General features: G+C 46.5%; 2 protein-coding genes across 9 annotated transcripts; both read left to right on the top strand.

Moving 5' to 3' along the window:
- The first annotated feature begins 3,966 nt into the window (after positions 1 to 3,966).
- On the top strand, positions 3,967 to 15,378 carry SAR1A (secretion associated Ras related GTPase 1A). Of its 3 annotated transcripts, none has more exons than XM_077350471.1 (7): positions 3,967 to 4,044; positions 5,709 to 5,783; positions 6,766 to 6,885; positions 8,019 to 8,084; positions 9,706 to 9,809; positions 11,254 to 11,385; positions 12,759 to 15,378. In XM_077350471.1, the coding sequence occupies exons 2-7, from the start codon at positions 5,726 to 5,728 to the stop codon at positions 12,873 to 12,875; spliced, it is 597 nt and encodes a 198-aa protein (XP_077206586.1). In that variant the 5' UTR covers positions 3,967 to 4,044; positions 5,709 to 5,725; the 3' UTR covers positions 12,876 to 15,378. The 3 variants fall into 3 exon arrangements, with proteins under 3 accessions (XP_077206586.1, XP_077206588.1, XP_077206587.1); XM_077350473.1 differs by lacking the exon at positions 3,967 to 4,044 and adding an exon at positions 4,048 to 4,149; XM_077350472.1 differs by lacking the exon at positions 3,967 to 4,044 and adding an exon at positions 4,261 to 4,348.
- A 2,802-nt stretch (positions 15,379 to 18,180) lies between these two features.
- On the top strand, positions 18,181 to 23,999 carry TYSND1 (trypsin like peroxisomal matrix peptidase 1). Of its 6 annotated transcripts, none has more exons than XM_077350469.1 (4): positions 18,455 to 19,642; positions 20,547 to 20,677; positions 21,767 to 21,989; positions 22,860 to 23,999. In XM_077350469.1, exons 1-4 carry the CDS (start codon positions 18,507 to 18,509, stop codon positions 22,885 to 22,887), a joined length of 1,518 nt encoding a protein of 505 aa, XP_077206584.1. In that variant the 5' UTR covers positions 18,455 to 18,506; the 3' UTR covers positions 22,888 to 23,999. The 6 variants fall into 6 exon arrangements, 4 of the variants coding, with proteins under 4 accessions (XP_077206584.1, XP_077206583.1, XP_077206585.1 ...); XM_077350468.1 differs by having other exon boundaries at positions 21,767 to 22,002; XM_077350467.1 differs by having other exon boundaries at positions 18,464 to 19,642; positions 21,767 to 21,952.
- Positions 24,000 to 24,409: the final 410 nt, after the last annotated feature.

Genomic DNA, 24,409 nt, shown 5'->3' with positions numbered 1-24,409 from the left:
CTGGATCATCTCTTCTATATTCTTTCCTTTTTCTGTAATTAAAGTATTTGTGAAACTGGGAAAGGTCAATAAAAGTGGTGTGAGTGGTAGAGCAGAACCAAGATATGCTTTCCCCCTCCCTGTATTAATGCTAAACATGCACATAGGATTTACAGGGACCCTCATCAAAAGGATTGGATCCACACTTTGTTTCTGCACTGCAACCTCCGATGCTCCTGGTTAATTTATTCAAGATAAATGTAGAGCTGAGTGACAGGTCATGGGAAAACCATTTCCATATAATCTTTAACAACTAGCTATAGTTTCTTGACTGACCATGAGATATAAAAATAGGAACTGTTTCTCACTATTTACTTCACATGGCTGAATTCTGAGTACCTGATACACATTTGCACGTGCGTGCGCACACACACACACAATCCTTAGCCATTTCTTTCAGATTTTAACAGTGATGTCTTTTAACATCCGCTTAATCTCTGCAGTCCTTGATGTGGAACTGCCCTGGGTGTCTGAGGTCTTCATAGAGTGAAGAAAAAGACTGAAGATACGGACCTCTCCAAGCTGCAGTTGAGTGGCAGGAGCCCAACACGCAGTTATTGCCTACATTTGCATAGTAAAAGTCTTAGCTGCCTGATACTGTCTGTCTGGGTAGCAACTGTGCCCAGTTTGGCAGCCAGACTCCCAATTATACAACAGTGTGTGCAGAAAGTGGCAGTTCGAGGAAGAGCATTTATATGGATGAGCATTTATAAGGAAGAGCATTTATATATCTACTTTGGAGGTTCTTGATTTTTATGTTATACTAGAAATTACAGTGGAGCTATTCAAGATAATTTTGGAATATGGGCTGAATATAATGCAGCCCACTAGTGATGGTGGAAAATGTACCCTTACTGTTTTATTCATGAGATACAAAGTTTTCTAAGGTCATCGACTCACTCAATTCCGTATTGGTACTTTCATAACCATTTTGAAATCTAGAAGTGTTCACACAAAAGACGACAGCATGGTGTGGCAAATAGAATGTTGGGATTAGAATGATCCAGGTTGAAACATGCATTTAAAAAACAAAAACAATAGGAGAGAGAAAAATCCCAAAATTGAATTATGAACCAAAAGTTTAAAGAATTCCAGATCTGGGAACCAGCATGGTATAGACTCTAATTGTGAGGATTGCCCTGTAGCCTCGTGATCTGTAGAAATCAGAATTCTTTAATGTGAAATAGCGAAGCAACAGCACACATAGTTCTTGCTTGAATTGGGAGAATGCCCTCAGTTCCGGTCTTAAATACCTTTTGGGCAGTCTATCCCCTCTCCCCCACAAAGTAACACTTTGCCTGGAATTGCAGGTGGTTGGCACAGCAATGCTGGGGGCTGGTCACTCGGTAGGAAGTAGCCCATGGGTATGTGTGGGGCTATGAATGACAAAAGGTGACTGGGAGGGTGTGGGAACTTGCAGAAGACGAACAGTGACATGCGGAGTGTGAGAGGCATGTGAAATTCATAGGGCTTAATGGCTACCTGCTTGCAAAACCAAACCGAAACAGAAATACAACATGGCAAATACCACAGGCACTAATCTGGAGAACCCAGCTTGGGTCTCAGCTCTTCCACATACAGCCAGTTGAGTGACATGGGCTAGTCACAGAGCTGTTCTTGAAGATCAGTTCTCTTCAGGCTCTTTCAGCCTCGCCTCCCTCACATGGGGGAGAGGAAGGTTAAGTCACTTTTGGACTCCTTTGGGTAGTGAAAAGTAAGATATAAAAAAAGATTTAAAAAAACAGTTTGTCATTTAAGGCAGGGGCTCATTTAAAGCAAATGCTGGCAGGGCCTCATGGGAATAGTACTCCATGAACATCTGGAGGACCACAGGTTGACTACCCCTGATTTAAGGGATCAGTAATACTGTGTCTTAATATATGTGTTATCAAATATAGGAAAATACATGTATTTATTAGTGAAATAAGTTTTTGTAATAAATACATGTATTTTCCTATATTTGATAGCACTTTTGATATACATTAAGTTGATATAACTTTACTGGGCCCTTAAGATTTTGAATTCTTTTACCCTTTTGATTCTAACCTTTATTCTGCCATCGCTGGGGGACTTTGGGGCAGCTTCTCAGTTCCAGATAGGGAAAATAATTATACTGTCCAGAACTCTGTGGACAAGATAAATATGCACTAACTAGGTAGGGGGAAAGTACTGCCTTTCTTTAATGGCTTTTATATACTCACAGCTGTAACATAGAGGTCTTACATTAGTGTAAGTGGCCACTAGTATTCTTACAAATGAAACAAATTAACCAAGACAGAATTTAGATGTACAGCGAGCAACGGGTTCAGTTTAGTAAGAAAAGTAACTGATTTCAAAGCATTTTCAGCACGTGTCCAGAGTTGCCAGTACTCTTCTGTGATTAATGGTCCTACAAGAGCAAGATAAAAGTCCACTAATGCTTTTCTCAGTTGAGAAGTCAGCAAAGTCTAATGACAGCTTCTGTAGATGAATGGAATCCACTTTCATCAGACTCTAAAGTTTTTGGGCCTAGATGTAGTTGCCAACTTGGGAAATTCCTGGAGACCTGAGATTAAAGCCTGGGAAGGAGAGGGACACCAGTGAGGTACAATGCTGTAAAATTCAAACTACAAGGCAGCCATTTTCTCAAGGAGAACTGATCACCGTAGTCTGGAGATCCACTGTCATTCTGTGACCACAAAGTGACCAGACCCCACTTTGCAGTTGAAATGAGACCAAAAACATCCACAGCTTGGGATAAGGTGTTTGCCCATGGAGGTTTTAAAGATGTAGATATTAATTTTGGACATTAGTCCTGACGAGGTTTTGGAAACTGCTATTACCAGAAGCTGGTTTGACTGCAACTGATTTATTGATTTTTCTGCATCACCTCTCCTTGGAAAAAAAGAGCAGAAAAATTTTATATTAATTTCTCACCAGATAGCTTCTCTTTCATTACAAGGTTTGGCAAGTTATGAAAATATTCACATTAGTCTTTCAGATACTATAAATACACACAATTTACACACATTCAGGTTGCTTTCTTGGATCAAATTCAGAGTTGAACTTGAATATTTCTTTTAGAGGTTCTCTTATAAGGTAAGGTAAAGGTACCCCCTGTGCAAGCACCGGGTCATGTCTGACCCTTGGGGTGACGCCCTCTAGCGTTTTCATGGCAGACTCAATACGGAGTGGTTTGCCAGTGCCTTCCCCAGTCATTACCGTTTACCCCCCAGCAAGCTGGGTACTCATTTTACCGACCTCGGAAGGATGGAAGGCTGAGTCAACCTTGAGCCGGCTGCTGGGATCAAACTCCCAGCCTCATGGGCAGACAGCTTCAGACTGCATGACTGCTGCCTTACCACTCTGCACCACAAGAGTCTTAAGCCACCTGAAATTTTCTTGGGAGTGTAGTCTAGGGTCACTCCCAGTTCATCCCAGATAAGCAGTGCCCACTTCTGTCATTATGCCTGTTGGGCCAGCCACACTCTTTGAAGACCTAATGTCGTATACCCCACTTTTCACTACCCGAAGGAGTCCCAAAACAGCTTGCAAACACCTTTCCCTTCCTCTCCTCACAACAGACAACTTATGAGGTAGGTGGGGCCGAGGGAGCTCTGCGAGAACAGCTCTAAGAGAACTGTGACTAGCTGCTGCATGTGGAGGAGGGGGGAATCAAACCCGGCTGCCCAGATAAGAGGTCGTTACTCCACACTAGTTCTCAGATTGGCCCACCTCACAGGCTTGTGGGAGTAAAATAGGACCGGGGCAAAAGGTCGACCACTCAAAAGTCACCCCCGGCTAACTGACTCCCTCCACCGAAGCCGCGGCACCAGAGACCACGTGAGTCGCCCAGGGGGCGGGGCTTGAACGTCACCGTTGTCGTCATGGCAGCGTCCGCTGGACACGTAGCGCGAGGCCCGGCGGCCAACGCAGCGGCTGCTTTGCTTGCCTCCCACCGGAAGTAGCGGCGGGAGGGGACCTACGTAGTTCCGGCGTGTCGCTGGCGGCCGAGCAGCGAGCGAGGTGAGGGGGAGACAGAACGAGCGCGAGCCAGAGGGGGGAGCAGCCGTTGGGCCGCGGTCGTCGCGTTCGTGGCTGGGAAGAGAGCGGGGGCCGTCGCGGGGGCAGGTGAGGGGGAGGCGCGGGAGGGGGCCCAGACGGAGGGCGGCGCTGATTGGCCCGGGCCTGAGCCGGTGGGAGGGGGAAGAGCAAGTGACACGCAGGCGGGGTGGGGGCGGGGAGGAGCGCCGGTGGCGGGAGGAGGGGAGCCGTGGCTGGGGGGTGCGCGCCTGACAAGAGCCGGCCTTGCCTCTTTCCCGGCTCCCTGGTGAGGGTTGACGCGCTTCCCCGGGGGGGTGGGGGAGGGAATCTCTCAGCCATGACCGCGCGACGTGGCTTTGGACTGGAGCCCTCCCCCGGTTCTGCCATGGAGGCCCGCCCGACGCAGCCCCCGCCGCCCCGGCCAGATCCAGGCTCCGGGGTCGTGTCTCCACTCCCCCCTCCTCTTCCTCGATAAGAGCCCCCTTGGGGGAGGCTGGGTTTACACCCCCCCGTCTCCTTAGCGGCCTTCCAGGGCAGGTTGTGCGTGGGGATGCCAGATCCTCACTTGGTAATATGCTTTCTGAAGGCTAGAAGTATTTCGCCACCCCAGGTTGATTTTCTGTGTCTCCAGTATTCTAGGACTACCATCTTCCCCTCCGTAGGATTTCTGTACCTTTGAAAGGTGTGGGGAAACTTTTACCAGTACTGCTTGGCCTTCGGTTGTTAGTCATCAAGGTTGTCGGCAGGGAAATAGAATGTGAATTTGCTTATTGTGGATGCATTATAACTTCCCGAAGTGTTCTGAGTTACTTATAAAAGAAAACCTATATCAGAATATGAAGCCATCTAGATTTATCATGCTTATCAGTTTCCATGCTCCAAACTTTTAAAGTGAAAACAAGCTTTGGATATGGGGAGGCTGCTTGTATTAAATTTCTGGTCCTGTTTGGTCCATTAAATAGTGTTGACGGAGGGAGGCTTCAGGTCAGCATATCCAATTCTGTCTTGAGAGAGAATGGTGGGTGGGTGCATTTTGTTGGAATTAACAAGTAGCTTTCCCTGTCAAATAAATCCATTTTGGGGTATATGAAGAAGTTGTGAGGCAAATGCCAACCAAATCACCTTCCCGATGTTAGAGTCCACCAGTGCTCTTTGATTTTTGGCTGCTTACACATTGAAAGATCTTTAGTGTTGCTATTAAAATGATAAGTAAAGCCATTTTATGTCTTTCTAATCCTTTTAATTGTAGTATGTATGGTTGTAATCAGAGTGGCTCCCCTCAGTTGCATGTAGTAAGCACACTGTTCTATAAAAAGAGTAGTGAAGTAGTCTTATTTATTTCCTTGGAACTGAATGTTTCTTTCACTTATGAGATTATTTTAGCCACCTTGCATGTAAATTATACTAGTACAGAGAATTGAGAACATAGAGGGTATTGTGTGAGCTGCTGATGGTTTTTCCTTCTTGCGTCGAGATGTGTTGATTTGTTCCTCCTATCCTTAAATCTGAGCAGAACTACGTTTCAGCTTTTTTCCTGCTGGTAGCTGGATATCAGGCTTAGCAGTGTTTTAGAATATAAGTAAATGTGATAGATAAATGTTCCAATTTACAGCAAGACACTCAACCAAATACGTTTCTTCCCCCAGGCAGTTGATCTCCCACAATGTCGTTTATATTTGAATGGATTTACAATGGATTCAGCAGTGTGCTGCAGTTTCTAGGTAAAATTTTAGAAGTTTTCCTATGAACAGATCTTGAGTTTAATATTAAGACAAAAATGTATGCTCAAATGCCTCTAATAAGAGTGTGCCTATACTGGTATTTTTATGCAGGCTGCTACTGATGGCTATGAGGAATGATGCATGTCTAATCACTGATTCCCCCATTCCTTTTTGTTTTGATTATAATCTTGCAACATCGTTTGGTCTTTCATTTATCAGTTGATTGTATGCCATTTTAACCACACGCCTAATCTGCTTTGGACGCCATGCTAAATTTTTAATACTTAAACCTGGCTAATTTATAATCCTTTCCTAAGCTTCTCTCTTCTGTTCTAAGTGTATGTTATCAAATTGAATAAGGGTAATCACGCAACCACAAAACCAAGACCTTGCAGTCTTGCAGCAGAACTCCACACAATCTAATACCAAGGAAGCAAAAAGTAAATCCTAGATAATAGAATAGGGCTCATTTGGGTACATGATAAGAGGAAATAGCAAATCCCTGTTTCCAGCCTAATCCTTCTACATGGAGCAGCATCAACAATAGCACTGGAGATGAGGCTAACAAGTTATCTTAGGAAATAATTAGTCTTCAGTTCCCCCTCTCCAACTCTTGTGATATTCTTTTTGAGTTACGGTGACCAAAACATCCAGTATTCCTCATGAGGCTGCACCGTAACATTGTACAAGGACATCACAATATTGACTGTCTGTTTTTCAGTTCGTTTCCTAGTAATTCCTAACATGGAATTTGCCCTCTTCACTGCTTTTGCACACAGCTTTCTGCTACAACCCCAAGTTCTTTTTGTCTGAATTGTTCAGACTCCATCAGCATCTATTTAAAATCAAGGTGCACATTATTTGCTATGTTGTTGCCCTCTCACCCAATTTAAAGATCATCCCATAATGCTTCACAGTCTCCCCTTGGTTGTTTTCACCATCTTGAGTAACATTTTCAGATATGTACCATTCTCTCTTGCAGGGTTATACAAGAAGTCAGGAAAGTTAGTCTTCTTGGGTTTGGATAATGCTGGCAAAACCACTCTTCTGCACATGCTAAAAGATGACAGATTGGGTCAGCATGTCCCTACACTTCATCCAAGTAAGTTTTGTCTAGTTTATTGTTACAAAGTAGAGTCCTCCTGCTTTTAAAAATTCCAATTGTGGATCAAAGGTTTAGCATAGTTCTTTACTGAAGTTGCATGATGAGAAGTCCTCATTGTCGGTGAGCACATCCAAAAAAGGATTAGAATCTTAAGCTTTTATCAGTCCTTATGTGTTGAGATAGTGCTTGCACAAGATTGTATAGAACAGTGGTCCCCAAACCCCGGTCCGGTGTCCGGGACCAGACCGTAGATCAGTCAGTACTGGGCCGCAGCTCCTCCTCGTCTTCCTCCCCGGCTGCTGCCTCGGGGGCTGCCCTGTCACTTTGCCGCCGGCTCACCTTTGGTGTTCTCTAGTGGCCGCCATGGCTGGCAGTGCCCCCCAGGGCGGCAGGAATTCAGGGGCGCCGGCGGGAAAGCAAGTGGAGCAGGGGCTCAGGTGGCGGCAACATCCCTTGGCAAAAGACTACCCCCTCCCCCATGCCTCTGTAAAATTGTCAAGCTTTGACCTGTCCCCAGTGATAAAAAAGTTGGGTACCACTGGTATAGAACATGTTCTGTTACTGCACATGGCTTTCTATATGATACTTTAAAGCCTCAAAGTTCTTAGTACAAAAATTTATTTATTTTATTATATCTATATACTGCCCTCCCTGGAGGCTCAGGGCGGTTTACATAAAACATAGAAAACAATACAAGAAACAATCTATAACATATAGATAACCATAACATTAATACTATTAACTGATAATTGTAACAATAGTAACAGTGCAACAGTTCCAGGAGCAGAACGCATTGATGGATTTCTGGGAGGGAGGCAGCAGGGGCCTTGTAGATGATGTTGGTTACGGCTGGTCTCAACCAAATGTCTAGCGGAAGAGCTCCCTTTTGCAGGCCCTGCGGAACTGTTTTAGTTCCGTCAGGGCCCTGATCTCCTCCAGGAGCTCATTCCACCAGGTGGGGGCCAGGACAGAGAATGGGTGTAATTATTCTAAATCTTGAATTATGAAATGTGGGCTGTGGTGTTGCATATTTTGAATGTCTTCTGCTTCTGGCAGCAGGAACTTTTACGTAAAACAATAATCATCAGAACCAATGTTACTGTGATTTATAAGTCATTTTCCTTCTCCAGCATCAGAAGAGTTGACCATTGCTGGAATGACATTCACAACTTTTGATCTTGGTGGCCATGAGCAAGGTAAATCTAGCAGATGCTATGCTTCTCTTTGCGTGAATTATTCTGTTAGACTAGATATCATTGGCTTGAAGTAGAACAAATGAGTCTTGGGTATGTTGATGTTCTAGAATTTGCGTCCTTCTTCCCTTTATATGTTGATGTTCTCTGATTTGTTTTAGTAGATTTCACGTATGAATTTCACTTGTGTGCTCTTTAATGAGCTAAATTTTCTTCTGCCCAGCAAGGCTTCTGGTTGACGGAGACTTGATTATCTGTGCAGATATTTTTTAATGGAGACTTAACTGGCTTTGGCACTAGCTGCCAACACATCACTATGTTATTGAACTTAAGATGTGGTAATCATTTTGTAGTTGACTCCACCTCTTTATAGCAGCCATTTTGTTGTTGCAAACACCAAACTGTCAGAATTCCAAAAAGGTTGGGGACCTCTCCTGTAACAAGATAAGGTGGTATGAGCATACAAAAACAGAGGACACATATCTGCTCCAAACAAACATACAGAGATCACATACCTGCTCCAAACAAACATACAGAACAGAGAACACATATCTGCTCCAAACAAACATACGGAACAGAGAATACATACCTGCTCCATTTGCACCATTTAGGTAGGTGTAGCAAAGAAAATATTGAAACATGAAATGTGCAAGGGAAAAAAGGGGGAGTTACTTAGCTGTTGTTCAGCCCTACAAATTTTTCTCTTTGTTGCAAATGTCAATAGTCTGCCTTTGCCGGAGCTCTTCAGTGCTTGGTCATGATTAGGGTTGTGCACGGCATCGTCTGAAGTGGCCGCTCTAGCCCGCCGTAGCCAGCACCTCACCGCGGGAGGGAGGGTGCGCATGGTGAGGTGCTGGTTACGGTGGGATGGAGTGGCCACTTCCGACGCCGCCGTGCACAACCCTAATCATAGTTCGTATTTAGATTGGAAACCACTAAGGAAGTCAAGGCTACTATGAAGAAGCAGGCAATGGTAAACCACCCGTTTGTCTCTTGCCTAGAATGTCTCATGGATGGGATAGCCATGAGTTGATTGCAACTTGACAGCACATTCTTCTTCTGAGACAAAATACTACCATATCCTGAGACAAAGTACTACATTTCTTTATTTGGATAGGGTGATCCAGTGGAATGACGTGTGTAGCACAAGCCTCGTATGAATTATGCTACTCGTGGAGACAACCCACAGATATTTCCATCATCATGGAACATGTATAAAGTGCCACTGTGGTTATGGAAATGGCTGTAGAATTCCTCCTGATAGAACTTCCTGCATATGTTAGTATTGAGTATTGCAGGAGGCATACACTGATAGACAGTAAGACAAAACCACTTACTGTCATGATGTAATCATACGAATATGAACAGTTAGTACCCAAGTGAATCCATTTGAAACTTCATTTGAAACTTGTTTCAAATTAGTGAGATAACATAAAAGAGGACAAAATTTATATTTGCCAAAAGAATAATTGTGAAATACCAGTAGCTGTTGTGGGCTTCTGTTCTGATAGCTTACTGGAGATTTTAAAAAGCTTTAAACTCACCTTGATTTCATCAAGCTTTGCTTGTGGCGTTTATATCGCTTCTTAGAATGTGGCTTTACAGGAATATTTTTCCCTTGTAGCTCGACGCGTCTGGAAGAATTATCTACCAGCAATTAATGGGATTGTCTTTTTAGTGGACTCTGCAGATAACCAACGTCTTACAGAATCCAAAGTGGAGCTTAATGTATGTACCATTTTTAACTGATGATGGAACTGCCATTACATTTTCTATTCCTAGTTATACAGAATATTTTTTCCTCAAGAAACTGTCTTAAGGCATACTATGTGTTCAAATGGGAAAAATATAGTACATTATTCCAAATAAAAACATGAGCTGAATTTTAAAAAGCTATACCATCTGTTTAGCTCAGCCTTTTTCAACCTAATGAAATATTTTTAAGGCTTCAAGGTACCAGGAAGTGATGTCAAACCGCCCTGCCATGGCCCCCTCAAGAAGTGAGAGGAGCCTCAGCTAACAAAGATTTAAATGGTCTGGGCCCCTCCCCTCCTTACTCCCTCCAAGCCCATCATTGGCCCCTTTGAGAAGGGGGGCAGGTCAAATTGGCCACCTTTTGAAACCCCCCACACTGCAGTACCATTGCAGAGCCTTTGCAGTACTATAATTAAGGATACCTGGTTTAGCTAGTTTTGGCACTAACATTGACCACTTTTGCTCCTTGCTTGTGGCCCTCTGGCCTGTTAGGAGCAAGCATATACACAGGAAAAAATTTGTACTGTTTTGGATTAGTCTCTGCTGGCTGAGAAAGCGGGGGGGGGGGGGGGCATTTAAAGGGCATGCCAAGCAGCTGATGTGTCACAATCAGCTGATTGGCAGGCCTTTTAAATGCCTACCCCCTGCCTTCTCTGACACCATCAGTGCTCTCCACTGCTAATGAGGAGGGGAAGAGGCATTTAAAAGACTTGCCAATCATGACACATCAGTTCTTGGCATGCTCCCTCTGCCTTCTCAGGTGCTGCCTGAAAAAGTGGGGGGAGGCATTTAAAAGGCAGGCCAAGCAGCTGATGTGTCATGATCAGCTGGGTGGGCCCTTTATATGCCCCTCCCCTCTCCCAAGCTTTCTCTGGCAGTGGAGAGTGTTGACTCTGCCATAGAAGGGGGGGGGAGGAATTTAAAAGACACATGATCTGCTTGATGTGCTCTGCCTCCCCACCTTCCTTTAAACTGGCCGAATTGCAATTCAGGCACAATTGATTTGAACAGTTTAAAGTGCAGCAATGAGCGATTCAGCTCGGATAGGTCAGAAAAGTACCAAAATCAGCATCTGGATTGCCCTAAAAGGCAGTTAGTATGTGGAGGATCATATTGTAGATCAGGGAGTTGATGACTTTCTAGCTCCTTCTAGTCCACAGAAAATATTTTGTTTTCCAAAATGTCCTGAGAGTTCTAACTTAGACAAGCTTTATTTTGAGATGCTGCTGCTGTAACATGAGGCCTTAATAAAGTTTGGTGAGATTCCATAATAGAAGAAATCTTGGGGCAAACTTACATATACTTTATGTCAAGAAATTACTTTCAGCAGTTCCTATTGAAAATAGGGTTATCTACAATCATGACTTGTTTGCTCCAAATGTTTTATGACAAGAGTCCTTTTCTTTTTTATCAATAGGCACTAATGACTGATGAAACAATATCCAATGTGCCAATTCTTATCTTGGGTAACAAAATTGACAGACCAGAAGCTATCAGTGAGGAGAGGCTGCGAGAAACTTTTGGACTTTATGGACAGACCACAGGAAAGGTAAGTAATAAATCTGGTTATGATATAAGACAAAATAGTGTCAAGTTACAGAATCCACATCCTTAAAAAGTTTCTCATCTCATGATCGAAGTATATTTCAAGGTCCAGGCCCATATGGTCTAGTTGTAACAGTGTAAGGTGGGACACTCGTGTCCGAATCCACACTCTGCCATGAAAGCTTGCTGGGTGACCTTGGGCTAGTCACTGACTCTCAGCCTGGCCTACGCACAGAGGTCTTATGGTAAAATGCAAGGGAGAATAACATTGTAAACTACTTTGTCTCTCTGCTGGGGACAAAAGTGGTATATTAATGCCTAAATAAATTTGAGTTTTAGTGGCTTTTAAAATACTGGAGGATTGCTACAAATATCCTCTCAATCTGTCTGTTAGATGCAGCTGTAATAAAATTACATACCTTCCAATGAGGCTTGCAAGAGCTTAATGGAAATACATCTAGCTTGCCCCTCTTGCTCTTTTGAGTAGAGGAATTAGTAAAACATGCATGTGAGGAAAGATTTTTTTCACTGATTTAAAGTCAGCACACCGTTTGTGTTACCATGCATCTGCTTCTGTCGATAAATGTTTCCCAAAAAGAATTACGCTCAGCAAATACCAACCTGTTGGTGATTTCTGGCCTCAAAGATGTCCATCTGGTCTTTACCAGAGCCAGGGCCTGTTCAGCTTTGGCTCCAGCCTGATGGAATAAGCTACCAGATACCCAGGCCCTGACAGAGCTGTCAAAGTTCTTCAGGGCTTATAAAGTGGCGCTCTTCTGCCAGGCCTACAGATGGGGCCATGGTGGCCTAAATACTAAATGGGCCTCTCCTGTCTTCTCTATGATCCCCCCTTCTTTTATGGGGGCATACTCTATTTTGTTAATACCATATGTTTTCACGTGTTTATTAAACTTTTAACATTGTGAAGTGTTATTGTTAGCTCTTGCAAACTGCCCTAGACCGCTAGCAAGGAGGGGCAGTGTAAAAGTTAAATTATAAATAAATAGATCCTGTAAGATGCAGTTCTGGAGTCCTGTCTTGTTATGCAGTTGTGGCACTTAATAGATAGGATGGTCATATGTCAAACTAGAGCAGATGAACGTTAAGCAAAAGTTGTTTGTATTTAGAAGGCAGGGACTGTGGCTCAGTGGAAGAGCCTCTGGTCTCTATGCAGCAGGTTCCAGGGTTCAAAGCCTGCATCTCCAGTTAAAAGGCGGTAGGTGATGTAAAACACCTGAGATCTTGGAGAGCTGCTGCCAGTCTGAGTAGACCTCACTGATATTGGTGGATTAGTAGTCCGATTCAGTATAAGGCAACTTCTTGTATATTCTTTGTTTTGAAAGCCAACTATAACAGAAGTCTTGCTTGACTTTCCAGGGAAATGTGCCACTGAAGGACTTGAACACGCGCCCCATGGAAGTGTTCATGTGTAGCGTACTGAAGAGACAAGGCTATGGGGAAGGTTTCCGTTGGCTATCGCAGTACATTGACTGATATTTGGAGAGATGGATCTACTTCCGGACTTATCCTATTCACAGCTTCCTTATGGACTTTTCTATTAGAACATGGAAGGCTCTCCGACCACATACTGGCAGTGACCCAGAGATTCCTGTCTTCAGTTGCCCTACATCACAGTGGTGACACAGTTCTTTTCCTCTTGCCTGGAAGATTACACTCTGTACACTGGTGCAGGTTGTCACTTCCGGTTGCCACGGCTTCCTGTGGAAGCCATGGCTTTCAGTTACAATGGGGCTGGTGAGCTGGGGTGCAAAGCTCTGCGCACGGTACTCTAGTGGCTGAAAAAGGGAATATGTCTCACCACTGTGGCCAATTGACTTCAAAGAAAGCGATTATATTTTTTAAAGAAAGTGTTTAATGTAAATGGTGTCCCTTTTAGATTTTTTTTTCTCTTTTCCAGTTAGCATTCATCTTGTTTAGGCCAGACTCGGTTATGATTTTTTTTTAAAAAAACATCTATTTAAGGGTATTTAGGTAGTTCCCAAATTATTGAACCAGCTATCATGATATTCAAACTCTTTAGTAAACAGAGTGGGGCTTAATTACCTGTTGAGATGGTTGTGCCGTGTCATACTGCTTGATCATGAAGACTGTGCTATTGGGACTGAACTTGTGCAATGATTTTGTTTTTTCCTTTTTAATTTACTGGGATTTTAGTTGGGGGTGGGGTGGGGGGACCTGAGCACGCACACAGACACACTTGTTCATGTTTTCCATGTCCTCATGGGGTTGGGAGTCTGAAACGGTTACTCACCTTTGCCCACCTCTGCACATTACGATCACTTTCTCACCAGCCATCTCTTTTGCCGCAGCAGCATTCTCAGACTTGTTCTACCTTGCGAGCTATTGCTGCACGCTGCAGTAGGAATCATGAATTTGTTTTATCGGGTTCCTATAGCATTAAAGCGTTCCAACATAATGCATATCATAATGCTATTAATGTAAACTAACCCCTTTTTATATTCAACAGAGCTTGTGTTTGAATTTCCATTCCTGTCTCCACATCTTCATTTTTAGTTAAAAAAAAAAGTTTAAAAAGTAAGACTTCTTTCTCAAAGTGGCTTAGTGGTCTGGAAGCATCTTGGCTTAGATCTTGACTCTGTTACGAAACATGAAATGCAACACAGCAACGTAGCAGGTGGAACGTAGGCTGCGATGCTTCAGGCACTTGTTCTGCAGACAGATATATCGAAGCTGTGAATTGTGTATTGTAATTTGATTGGCTGCCGTGGTCCTGTACCCTTTGTCTTAACAATTAATTCACTGAAAGAGAGGTTTAAGATCCTTGACAATTGGAAGCCCTCCCCCCCCCCCCAAAAAAAAAGTTTCTTGTGCTGGGGGTGATTGCCTGTTACCTGCAAGTGTGGAAAATGCAGTTACTTCAACCATGGAATCTGTCAGTTTTGCCTAATGCTCTGGCATGTCAGCTCGTTCCAACTTAACCTAAAGCTGCATAAACCCTTGAGTGCCAAGTGGTCCCCTGGAGAATGCTCTCTTGCCATCTGTAATGCAGCTGTCCTTTGCTGTCAGTGTGATGAGTTGACTGTACTGCAGAAATGAAACACTTAAGTTATACATGTTCATAGGTCTGGCTTGCAAAGCGCAAAATGGTAGGTCCCCCAAGACAGTAATACTGAACCTTGATTGGAAGAACCGTGAAATAGCAGACTGTTCCTGAAATTGGTAACTAGACAGAAGTCTGACTACAGGATCAAGACTGCTCCTACTTCTAGAATGTTAGTCATTTTGTACCTGTTTGCCTGTGTCTTCACCACCCAAATGGCAGCATATATCGCCATGGAAGTTTGAGTTCTTTTAATCCTGTCTCTCTGAAGTCTGTGGGTTTTCTGTAGTAGGATCGTCACTCATCTATCCGTGACACTCACTTGGGCCAAAGTGCCTATGAGTTTGGTGCCAAGGAGGTGTTAGAGAACCACACCAAACTATAGTGACCCAGTCAATACTCTTGACTTTGATGATCAGACCCTGTCTCCAGTACCGAGCACCTAAAGTTCTCGGTTGTTCTGGGCTGTTACAATCAAGGAATGCAAAAGGGAGGTTCCTGTTAAATCAACACGAGACTTGCTAACCCTTCCCTGAAATGGCACGTTCTGGTTCCAAGCTTAAAAAAGACATTGTCAGCAGAGCCATAAGATGGGTGCCCAGTCAGAGCACAGCCTTCTATGAAGGTGGCCATCCTGGCCACTGGAGAAAGTGACTGTGAATGGCTCCGCCCATTCCCTCCCCCCCTCTGCCTGCCATGTACTGTCAGTAGACAAGTCTTAACACCTTGATGTATGGATATAAAGTTTTAATATATACGTTAGAAATTGGACTACAGATTGGACAGTCTAGAGAACATCATTCTGTTAGCAAAATGTTTTAACTTCCCATTCCTGGAAACGTGAAACATGTTTGCAGAGAGATTTGTCTGTATCCAAAAACATTTTAATAAAGGTTTTTTTTTTACAAAAAGAAATCACTTTCACACTCAGTGGACTGAATGTGGCCATAATAGTGATTTAAACATTGGCTGGGGGAGGAGGTTAAGAAGCACAACAGCGTTCTCAATATTTTTATGGCTGTCGGAACAATCTGCTTTCGGTTTTCTGTTAAATTGAAAAATATTAAGATTAAATTTTTCCCTTTAGCCATTCTTTCAGTATATCAAGGGATCAAGTGTTCTGCTTCAGGTGTCAAAGTAGTTATGGAAAGGAAGAAAACCATTTTGGATGAGGAGGTACCTTGAAAAGAGTGAGTGAACATCGGAATTCATTGTAACCAGAGCCTAATTTGCAGATGTGATTCAGTTGTATCCTGTTTGTGCTGCAACATCGCCTGGTGCCCTTCCTACCTAAAATTTAAAAAATGGTAGATTCTGCATGGGATGCTGTGAAACACAGCTGCATTTTCAGTATTTATTCCATTCCAGAACTGAACTATCTGTAACATAAATAAAGCCTGATGGGTGGTGGGAGGAGTTAGGACTCATGACCTACATGACTGGCTGTCCAGTGAACGGCCAGTCAAGTAGGCTGTCCCACCCCTGGCTTGCATCCCCCTCCAACTTCTTCCATGTGGAAGAAGTGCCAGCCTGTTGTAAGCCAGACAGCCAGTGGGACTTGGGGAGGGCGGGGGGGGGGGGAAGGCTGGGACTGACGTGATATACAGCACGACAGTATTTTTGTTTTGTTTCCATATAAAAATGACTACACGAGTATCTATTTAAAACGATCTCAACCCGACTTTCACCTGGTCCCATGCAAGGTGCTTTACCACTGAACTATGAGGCCCCCATTTTTGGTAAGCTCTGTGGGGTCGGCATGGCAGTTGGTAGTGAACCTTCATGAAGCTCCCAGATTCAATCCCAGGTACCTCCAGCCAAAAGGTTTCGGTAGAAGGAGATGTGAAAGACCTCCATCCAAAATCCCAGAGAAGCACCACCATCCGCAATAGATACTGCTGCCCCATACAGATCTAATGCACGGCGGTGTGCTTGAATGTGTTGTGATACATTGTTTTTATAATGCCTCTTCCACGAATTCTGGAATGTTTTAAGAGCAAGCAAAACCAGACCTGCCAGCATTATTGGAAGAAGAGGCAGTAACGTATTATGTGGAGGGGGGAATCGAGGTCACGATTATTTCAGAAGAGAGCAACTAGCCCTCCTTGGGGGGGGGGGGTCATATTCTTCTGCATTTCTACCTTTGTTGCCACTCGCTGAGGGATTCTACTCGGAACCTTAAGAGAGGTGGGAGCGCAACGTCTCTTTTCATTCATCTCTATGGCCTCAACGAGGAAGGAAGGGGCGGAAGTTGGCAGCCTTTTTTTTGTAAGGCGGCGGCATACAATTGCGCCTGCGCGATAGAAGCGCCGCAAGCCCTTGTACGTCCGTTGCCACCGGAAGTCGGGGCGAGGGCGCTACCTGGCTGTTGCCATGGCGATGCAAGCGGCGGGGAGTGCGGCCCACCCCAGCTCGCGCCCCTGGTCCGGGATGGCCATTTTGTCTGGGCTCCTCTTTCCGCAGAGTCTCGGGGCTCTCGGAGGCTGCCTCACTGCGCGGATCTGATGGGAGAGGATGGAGCTGGCTGCCACTGGAGGCGCGGTGCGTGGGGATGTGTTTCCATCGAGTGAGCCACCTGTACACGTGTACAAGCCTCCCCCGTGTTGCATGGGGAGTAGGGATGCCAGTCCTCATCCCCTGGTTTTATAGCTCAATTTCAGGGGACAGAGATCAGTTCCCCTGGAGAAAATGGCTGCTTTGGAGGGTGGACCCCTCCGTGCCCCAAGTCCTTCCCATCCCGGCTCCCCCCTACCATAGTCTCCATATATTTCACAGGCCAAAGTTGGCAGACCTAAAACGGAGCCCCATCTAGCTGCCATCTGATGGCTGAGCATTTAACCTGATTGTCCTCTGCCATGAAGGCTTGGGCCAGTCACATACCCCTCAGCATAACCTACCTCTCAAGGCTGTTGTGAGGATAGCCACTTCGGGTCCCTGTTGAGGGGGAAGGTGGGGTGTGAATGAAGTAAATTAATTTGGTACAAGGAATTGTGATACCAAGAATATGCCACTATATGTAAATCTCTGTGCATGTGTCCTTTTTAAAAGCAATACAATAGTTGCTGGAGTTTTATCCCACCAGTTCTCAAAGAAGCTCAGGGCAACAGTGTACATGTTTCTGTACTCCACATATTATTCCCACAATATGCCTGCGAGGATGTTGGAGGTCAAAGGGGCTTCCTGTTTGCTTTCCTTTAGAAACGTCTCCCAGTTGTAGCGATCTGTTATCAGAACCCTGCTCAGAGAAAAGTATTGGCAGCAATGGATTGTTGGAGTAAGAATTGTAGAAAGACAACAAATTTGACACAAACACCAGTTGTGTAGCCCTTTAAATTTTTATCTTCTTCTCTGGATATAGTTCAGATTTTACAGCCTGGTTGTATGTAAATAGACACTGATTGTATTTAAATAGGCTCATTCAAACCAGGGAGCCTATATGTGCTTAGCTATCCATATAATTGCAATATTGTCAATCAATTAAAAGTGTATACATCTTCCTCCCAGGTTTGTGTTTGATTTCTGTCTTAAGGGTATCTGTACCTGGCTGGCACTGAAGGGGCAGTATGTGGGGATGTGTTTCCAGCTGGTGAGCCATGTGTACACGTGTATAAGCATCCCTAGGTACTTTCCACTTCCAGAATGTTCTATGTTACTTTGAGTGGTGTGAACAGGATGGTTTTAAAAAGAGTAGGAAATGAGATGTGGAGGTGGTAAGGGACCACTGTTCTCCATATGTCCACTTTTGGTGCTGAAGTTCGATTTCCTCATCAGTCACCAAATGTGGTTGGTGTTAAAGGCGCCCCTGGAGTCACAGCGAGACCCTCCACCTGTCAAACTCTGTCGACCAGATCCCCATCCCGGTCCCAAGGCAGCCAATCAGAGAGCCCTTCCGCAGGAGCGGCCGAGTCACCCAATCGCAGCCCTCTTTTGCAGGGAGCAGCCAATAGCGACGCGTCCGTCTGGCCGGCCCTCCGGCTCCCTCGGCAGCTGGCTGGCTGGTTGGGGCGAGCGGGTGCCCTTCCTCGCTCGCTGCCCGGGCCGGCATGGCGGAGGCTTGGCGGCGGGCGGGCGAGGCGGCGGGCTGCGTGGTGGCCGTCGAGGCGCCCGGCTCGGTGGGCGGCGGTCCGTGGAGCGGCAGCGGCGTGGTGCTGCCGCAGAGCGCGGGCGTGGTGGTGTGCCACGCGGGGATCTTCGCGCCCTTCCTGCTGGCCGACGGGCCCCGGCGCCCGGCGCTGCTGCTCCCCGACGACTTCTCGCCGGGCCTCCGCATCCGGGTGCTCCGGCCCGCCGCCTCCGCCCGCACGCCCGGCTCCCGGAGGGCCGTCGAGGAGTCGGCGGGCCGCCTGCCGGCGCTGAAGTTCCGCCCGCTCTCCGGCGGCGCCCAGGCCCCTCCGGGCGGCCTGGCGAGCCACGAAGCCGCGCTCGTGCTGCTGGTGCCCTGCCGCCGCTTCCAGGAGGCCTTCGCCGGGCCCTTCGCGCCCTCCGACCACTGGCACTTCGGCGGCGGCGGCGAGGAGGAGGGCGAGGCGGAGCTCCTGCGCTTCCTGCCCTGGTTCGCCGTGCTGCGGCTCCTGGACGGCGACTGTCGCGGGGCGGCCCCCGGGAGCTGCATGCCGGCGGCGCGCCTGAGGCAAGGGGACCCGCTCTTGGCCTGCGGCTCCCCCTTCGGCGCCTTCTGCCCGGACATCTTCCTCAACACCCTCAGCAGGGGCATCGTGAGCAACCTGGCCGGGGAAGGCAACGCCCTCATCCTGACCGACGCCCGCTGCCTGCCCGGCACCGAAGGCGGCGCCGTCTTCGCCATCTCCGCCGCCGCCGCCGGCCCGCAACTGGTGGGGCTCATCGTGGCGCCGCTGTGCTGGAAGTCCAACGAGTGGGTGGGCCTCACCCTGGTGTGCGCCCTGGACTGCGTCCTGGAGAGCATCCGCAACGCCCTCTCGGAGCCCGGCTTGTTTCCGAACATCCCGTTACCCGCGCTGCCGCCGGTGGCCACGGATCGGAAGAGGGCCCTGGCCACAGATGGGCCCCTCCGGCAGATGCTGGCCGCTGTCGTTCTGGTGGAGTGTGGACAGTCCTGGGGGTCTGGGGTGATGGTGCGCTCCAGGGTTGTACTGACCTGTCGCCATGTGGTCAGCGGAGCGTCAAGGGTCCGAGTGAGGATTCGGCCCAGCTCTGGGCGGTAAGTCTGGATTCTCTCGTTGGTGGTGAGATTCCCAATCCTTGGGCCTATGGTTGCTTGGCCTTTACGAGTCAGCCAGATTGTTAAGCTTCTTCATATCCTCAAGCTCATTTCGGATGTCCCTCACATGCAGGCCTTTGAGGAGGTCAAAGGGCTTAGATGAGAGGATGGAGTCCCCATGTTAACCTCTGACCTGAGCAAATAAGTTCCTGTAAGGAGTACAGAGATAATACACAAGGCGCACACTTAGAAAGGGGAGGTTTTTGAACTCTGGCCGAGACACTCATTGAAATCTAAAATAACTTTCTGGGTAGCTTTCTTGTCATGTAGTTATGGTTGAATTTGATTTGAAGAAAATGAAAAGTAAATTGGGGCCTGCTTTAGACATTACTTTTTTGTTGGCTTTTCTTGTGCCCCTCAAAACTGTGAAGAGCGCCCACAGCTGAGTTCTGGGACTTGCTCCCAGTCTAACTTGGCCTTCAGGTTCAAGATCAGTAGTGCTTCTGCAGGTTGGGTGAAATCAGTGGATCCTGGTCTGAAGGCAACATTCCCGGCATCAGAGTGTCGTTCACTCTTCAGAGATACCAGGGGAACACACAAGACCCTTTTTTGGTGGGTTACACCCTTTGTTCATGTGTCTTACTCCTGTCAGTTGAGCGACTGCAAAACAGTTTCACAAGTGTGAAGAGAAGAATGTGTGACCCTGTCTAATCCCTCCTCCCTTTGTTTCCCCCATGTATATTTGGGGGGGGGGCATGGCAGGCTGCATCAAGAGAAGTGAGGCAGGTTTACTCTTTTCTACAGGTGCAGCTTTGCTTGCAGGAGGTAGGACCCACTGCGGGATCATGTTGCTGTCATCATCTGCACCTGTGGCCCCTGACAGCTTGCCTCTGGTTGCTCCTAGGGCCTTGGTGACAAGAGGGAAAGTGGTGTTTGCGACACAGGATGCTTCTCCCTATGACATCGCCCTACTAGAACTGGAAGATGGCTTATCCACGTTTGTAGATCCCGTTCTAGCATCCAGTTTCTATGAAGGTAGGTGCTTGCGGATCTAGAAGGGTAATGTTTCTGGAAATTTCTAAGCCATCGGCAAACTGTCCACCCCACTCCATGGGGTGTTGTGTATAAGGAATAGACATTTCGGGCAAAAGAGAAGCTTGCTATGAAACCTAAACTTATTTTGTTGCTTCAGCTTGTTGTTTAGTTATTGTATTCATTGACATATTTTTGGAATGCAAAAGCCTAAATTGGTTTTGGCAAGCCAGATTAAACAGAGCAAGAGAGAACTGCAAAAGACACCTAACGTTGCCTTAGAAAACTTCACTTATTCCAAAAGAAAAAAGTTAGATGGAATAGCGTGTTCTGCCAAAGTTCCTAATGTTTCCAATCAAAGAACTGGGAAAACAGGTCTTTGGAATTTTGAATGTTACACTTTTTGAGTGAGTAAAAGCTTATTATAAAGAGCATTTAACTAATTCCATAATAAAAATAATAAAATTTGAGTGTTTAGTGCTGTCCAAAATTTCCAGGTGCCTCTACTCAAAAAATTGAAAGTGCTTGAGGGTGGGGGCTAGTATATTTCTGGGGCCTTTTATCTGGGCTCTAAAGTGATTACTCAGCTTCTCCGTCCTTATTTGTAATTCTTTTAATGTTCCTGCTATTAAAACAACCCTTCCCCCTGAATATTCTTTGAAGAGTAAGTGTGAAGTTGAAATTGTGGAGCAATCTGGAGGATGTGTTGGGAGTCCATGGTAATGAGGGGTTTGTCATGAGCAGCATGTGGTGGGGTAGCCAAGAGCTTCCACCTGGCCCCCAAACAAAGTTTTAATCTTGTCTCCTCATTATATGCACCGAAACATCCATCCAGACCGGACCTTAACTACTTCACAGGGTGCTTGTTATCGGGAAAAGAAGGGAAGGCGAAAGTAAGCTGCTTTGAGACTCATGAAGCCTGCAGGGTGTTCCCGGACAGGTTACAGTTCTCTCAGAGCTCTCTCAGCCCCACCTACCTCAGAATGGGCCTGTTGTGGGGAGAGGAACTCATTTGGATTAGTCAATGGAAAGTGGAGTACAAAAACCAGCTCTTCTTGTTTGACTTTGGCAGTATGTCTTTTCTTCTCCCAGGGGAAGATGTCAGCATGGTGGGGTTTGGTGCCTTTGGCCAGGCCTGTGGCCCGTCGGTCACTTCAGGGATCCTGTCGGCCGTGATCATGGCGGAGGAGAAGCCTGTGATGCTTCAGGCCACCTGTGCTGTTCAGGGCGGCTCCAGCGGAGGGGCTCTCTTTGCCACACGCAGCGGGGAACTGCTGGGTAGGCAGCCGCTTCCTCTTCTCCCTTCCCTGGACAGGTGTGGAAATCAGGTGCTGATGCAGAACTTCTTGTTTGCCGATGTGCTGTTTTCTTTTCAAGAAGACTCATTCCTAGCTCTTAACATGTAACAGAAGTAATTTGCGCCGCTTGGCAACGCTAGGCCATGTTCCCAGCAGGGGCTGGTTCCTCTCTACGTATCATACAACATAAATACATTTGACCCAAAAAACAGTTTAAAATGCCAAACTCGATCCCTTCAATGCTAGCTGCCCTGTTTGATACTATGCAGCCAAAGTTCTACCTGCACATTTGTTTCTCCCCTGTACAAAGGGAGGGTAATAATGTGTCTCTGCTGAGGTGTTTCAGGCAGCTGACCCTCATTTGACAGCTGCTCTGCTCCTGTACAAACCACCTCCAAGATGTCACAGAAGAGCCAGTGGTTTGTTTTCCCAGATGCAATTCCACTGCCCCATTTTGGGCAGATTTCCTGGCATCTCTTGCGGGTCTCACTATTCATTGTACAGCGGATGCTGTACATCTTAGCAGCCTTCTGTTGTTCAGATCTTGAATGCAAGCGGAGCATTAAATGCAGTGTCGAAGGCTTTCATGGCTGGAGTCAGCTGGCTGTTGGGGATCCTTCGGGCTGTCTGCACGTGGGTCTGGTAGTTTTAGTCCCTGACATTTTGCCAGCAACTGTGGCTGGCATCTTCAAAAGCAAGACACGGCGAGATGGCAATCTCTCTGTGCTAACGTGTGAAATTCCCATGTTGCTGTGTTCTACCTCTGGAGATGCCAGCCACAATTACTGGCGAAATGTCAGGGACTACAATTACCAGACCCACGGCCACACAGCCCAGAAAACCCACAACAACCAGGAGCATTAAAACTTTGTTTCCCCCCACTTCAGGGATTGTGGCCAGCAACACGAGGGATAACAGCATTGGCGCCACCTACCCCCACCTGAACTTCAGCATCCCCATCACAGTCTTGCAGCCGGCTCTCTCGGCCTACATCCGAAGCAGGGATCTGAGCGGCTTCCAGGAACTGGACCGGGTGTCTGGCAGGGTTGAGGTGGTCTGGAGGCTCCAGAGAGAACCTGGGGAGGTACCACTCAGCAAGCTCTGAAGACTTGCGGCCGGGAGAAGAAAAGGAAGAGCTCACAATCATGGAGGAGAAATTTGCAGTGGAGACTGCTTTGTATTACTGGGCAGTCTACTGGGCTTAGAGTTACACTTGAAAGTTTTGAATGAGAAGGCAAAGGGGTGGATTTTCAATGGGATGCTTTGTTTTTGCCCTTATTTCCCATCATGCCTCTCTTCTGTACTCCCAGCCAGCCAGTCAGAACATCCTCTGCTCCTCTCCCAGCATTCCTTGTGGTTTCTCACACCTGGAACTGTTCCAGAATTTGTTCTGTCACCTTAAAACCCCACTTTTTCTACAGAGCCTTTGGCTAAGCCCCTTTTCACTAATACATCTTCATCCTCTGTTTTTCAGTCTGCTTATGTTGCCATAAGATACTGATGAAATCTAATGTTTCTTAGGCAGGGACCTCTTTTTATATTTGGGTCACTTTCTATGCATTGGCCAGCTCACTGGCCAAACATACTGTGTTTTGGAAATGGCAGAGCGAAAGGCATTTCCATGCCCTTTTAAAACCAGTGCCCCACCTTATAGCAATATTGTACTTAAAGAGCCAGTAGTTAGGAGCAGCAGCCTCTCATCTGGAGAACGAGGTATGATTCCCCACTCCTCCTCCACGTGCAGCCAGCTGGGTGACCTTGGGCATGTCACAGTTTTCTCAGAGTTCCAATCACAGTTCTCTCAGCTGTCTCAGCCTCACCTACCTCACAGGGCATCTGTTGTGGGGAGAGGAAGGGAAGGCAACGGTAAGCCACTTTGAGACTCTTTCAGGTCGTAAAAAGCAGGGTACCAAAAACCAGCTCTTAATCATTGCTAGTTTGCCTTTTTCATAGTGAGACAAATCATGCAAGAGATTTTCAGAATTAATGTCACTTGGATGAACCATAAAATGATTGCAAGAAAAGAACTGGGGAGTTTCCTCTGTTCATATTGCGGGGGTGGGTGCTGCAGAACTTGTTTGGATTTGCAATAATAAAGTACTAAGGCTGGGCGCCTAACAGAACGAGGCCAACCTCTACCCTTGTTCCTGGGCTGTCTGCCCAAGGGGAGGGACCATTGCTGCTTTCGGCTTGTGTTCCTGGTAGAAGTAGCACAGCTGCACGAACAGCCTCATTGATCTAATCAGAAAGCCAGGGCCGTGTAAAATGTAGAGTGTCTACTAGCACCTGCCACGGAGCTCACTGGATCAGCCACCCCTCCCTCACTGCGCTGTTGCGAGGCTACAAAGAGGAGGTGATAAAGCCCTTTACCATTCCCACGGGATCGAACCAAATGGAACAACTGTTCTCCATGGCACACAATCGGACATTCCTGACT

The sequence above is a fragment of the Paroedura picta genome, chromosome 8, assembly GCF_049243985.1.
Source record: "Paroedura picta isolate Pp20150507F chromosome 8, Ppicta_v3.0, whole genome shotgun sequence".
Classification (NCBI taxonomy): Eukaryota; Metazoa; Chordata; class Lepidosauria; order Squamata; family Gekkonidae; genus Paroedura; species Paroedura picta.
The sequence above is the reverse complement of the archived record's forward strand: the minus strand, read 5'-3'. Positions and strand labels throughout refer to the sequence as shown.